This window comes from Cystoisospora suis, assembly GCF_002600585.1.
Source record: "Cystoisospora suis strain Wien I chromosome Unknown contig_2647, whole genome shotgun sequence".
NCBI lineage: Eukaryota > Apicomplexa > Conoidasida > Eucoccidiorida > Sarcocystidae > Cystoisospora > Cystoisospora suis.
Window position 1 is genome coordinate 1 of NW_027155445.1, and position 2,625 is coordinate 2,625.

The following is a 2,625-nucleotide window of genomic DNA, read 5'->3' on the forward strand; positions in this document are numbered from 1 at the left end:
AAAGACGAGGAGGAGAAGAAGAATGCAAATAACGCCCAACAGTTCCTTAATAGACAGGGTTGATAGATAGATTAATAGATGAGGTGTCTACTTAGCCTAACGGCGACTTTGCGAAGGAAGGAAGCATGATGGTAGATGAGATGGGTCATCTATCATATGGATGACTGAGTGACGAAAACAAGAGTAAGAAACTTATAGCCAATACAGAGAAGAACAAGACCTCGTCGGCCCATGTGGTCACCTTAGATCTTTTCTTTCATCTCTTTTCTCTTTCATGAAGATCTCCCCATCCAAAGAACTCACACACAACCACACCATTATATAGAGGAGAGCTTTTCTTCTTCTTCGCGGACCTCTTCTTCTTGAAGAGAAAGAGAGATGAGTTCATTCATACCAGAAAGATCCATACTTGCATTATAAGCATCCAAAGGAAAAGAAGATACATAGATAGGCAGATAGATAGATAGATAGATAGACCGTATGCCTATGGCGAACGACGTTAATCAAGTATAGGAATAGCTCTAGCAGCATTAGCACAAGATACACTACATAGACCAGCAGGATCAATTTGCTCGTCATCTAGATGCAGTGTATAGGCAAGACGCTTTCGCTCTCGAACCTGTTCTTCTTCTGCCTCTTCTTCTCTTGCTAAAGCTTCGTCAGGAAGACGACCATCCGCTCGAGGCAAGGGAGGAAACATAAAGTCGGCGATTTCTGACATGGATTCATACCTAACAAGAAAGAAGGAACGAAAAGAAGAAAAGACGAAAGAGAGGGATAAGAGAGAGATACAGATGAAGAGATAGATAGACAATGAAGCAGGCATTCTGAGAAGAAAATACGCATGATGTAGAAGAGTTCAATTACCCCGACGAGAAGTTAGTTGCAGCAGTAGTAGTAGTAGCATGTAGATGCCATAACATACAGATAGAGAAATATTGAGGATAGATAGGTAGACAATTAGATAGATAGATAAAGATAAGTAGGTGTACTTGTATGACATGGGAGGGAGTCACACATGAAGGAGTTAAAGACTAGGGATAGAGAGAAAGACGACCAGATTACGCGGAGACATTTTTCCGCTCATACACATAGATAATAGATACAGGTAAACAGACTGAAGGCAGGTAGGGAGGTAGAAAGTTGACAGACAGATAGATTAAAGGTAGGTAGGTTTATCGACTAAAGACACTCAGATAGACTAAAGAGAGATAGGTAGATAGATAGATACATATCTATATTTCTCTAGAGGAATCCAAGCCCGCAGAGGACTTGCCACGAAGTAGGGAAAGAGGAAAGAAAGCAGCCACTATTTCATGTCTTTTACACCGGGTTATATAGACACCCTCTACACACACTAGCAATTGTCTCCCTCTAGATGAGTATCTATCTACGCGATCTACTTGAAAGAAGACTGTCCGAGCTACTACTACTACTACTATTACAGAAAATGTACACCTGTAAGCACAGACATTTCAATACCCCTAGCGCCATCGCTGATCTAAAAAGACCGTGCTGAATCTTCGCGGGGAGGATGAGGAGAAAAAGGAGATCAAGAGAGAAGCTTCTTTGTGGAGCTTACGTCCTAGCATAGGTTGAATTGTTGATATGATGAATGACTCCAGATGGATCTATAATAAAGACCTTCGCCTCAGCTACACCCACGTGGACATATGCTCGATGATCCTGAGACAAAGACAGAAGAAAGAAAGAAAACAACAAGAAGAAGGAAAAAGGCGAAAGAAAGAATGAAAGCGGCACTCTATAGACATAGACAGATAGGAACATACATTGATACAGAGATAGGTAAACAGGTAGATAGACAGCAAGGGTGAGTTTTGCGACGAAGATTCACCTTTCTTCTTTCTCCTTACTTCTCTTCTCACTCAAGAAAGAAGGAAAGCTACATACAGAGAACAAGCAAGCACTCTTATTGGATCTATCTCCTTCTCAGACACTTCTCTCTTTTTCTTCTCTTCAAATGTCCCCTATCAAGAGCGGTCGAGAAAGCGAGCATTCATTCACCTCCTCATGGCTATCATCACAAACCACCAGGGATTTAGGACGAAAGAAAACATAGATATAGGTCTCCATTTCCTTTCTCTCTCCAGTACATAACGTTCTTCTTCCATTCTGCACGTCTGCCCATTCCTATGCTTGAAGGCGAAAGGAACTTCACGCAACAACTCCGCATCACAACGATACACAACCTAGCTTCATAGCTATCTATCTTTAGCCTATCTATCTTTGATCTATCTCCTGCGTGTATAGACAAGAGGTTGATAGGAGTGAAGTGAGGTGGTTAGCTTACTGAATCTCTATTCCCAAATCCAGCGTAGAAGGGATTATAGTCAGGCGGAAAGAGACTTCGAATATCACGTAGGGCAGCGATCTTGAAGATGTAAGGCTTCCTCTCTATCACCTCACGTTTGAATGAGGGAAATAGTCGGTCAGGGCTCAATATCAGTGGCCCGTCTGGGAAGGAAAGAAAAGAGAAAAAGATCAAAACATATCCATTAGAGAAGAAACGAAACACCAAGAAAGAAAAGTATTCGTCTAGAGGGAAGTGTGAAGTGACGAGAGAAGAAAAGAAAAAAGAGAGAAAAGAGAAGGAGAAGGAGAAGG

General features: G+C 41.7%; 1 protein-coding gene across 1 annotated transcript; it reads right to left on the bottom strand.

The window, feature by feature from the left end:
* Nucleotides 1-9: 9 nt before the first annotated feature.
* CSUI_005457 (lns2 (lipin ned1 smp2) protein) lies at nucleotides 10-2,482 on the bottom strand (the record flags this gene model as incomplete). Its single annotated transcript, XM_068065633.1, has 3 exons — nucleotides 10-731; nucleotides 1,583-1,686; nucleotides 2,312-2,482. Coding segments are annotated over 3 exons (507 nt in total), but the record flags the coding sequence as incomplete, so codon positions are not given.
* Between the last annotated feature and the right edge of the window lie 143 nt (nucleotides 2,483-2,625).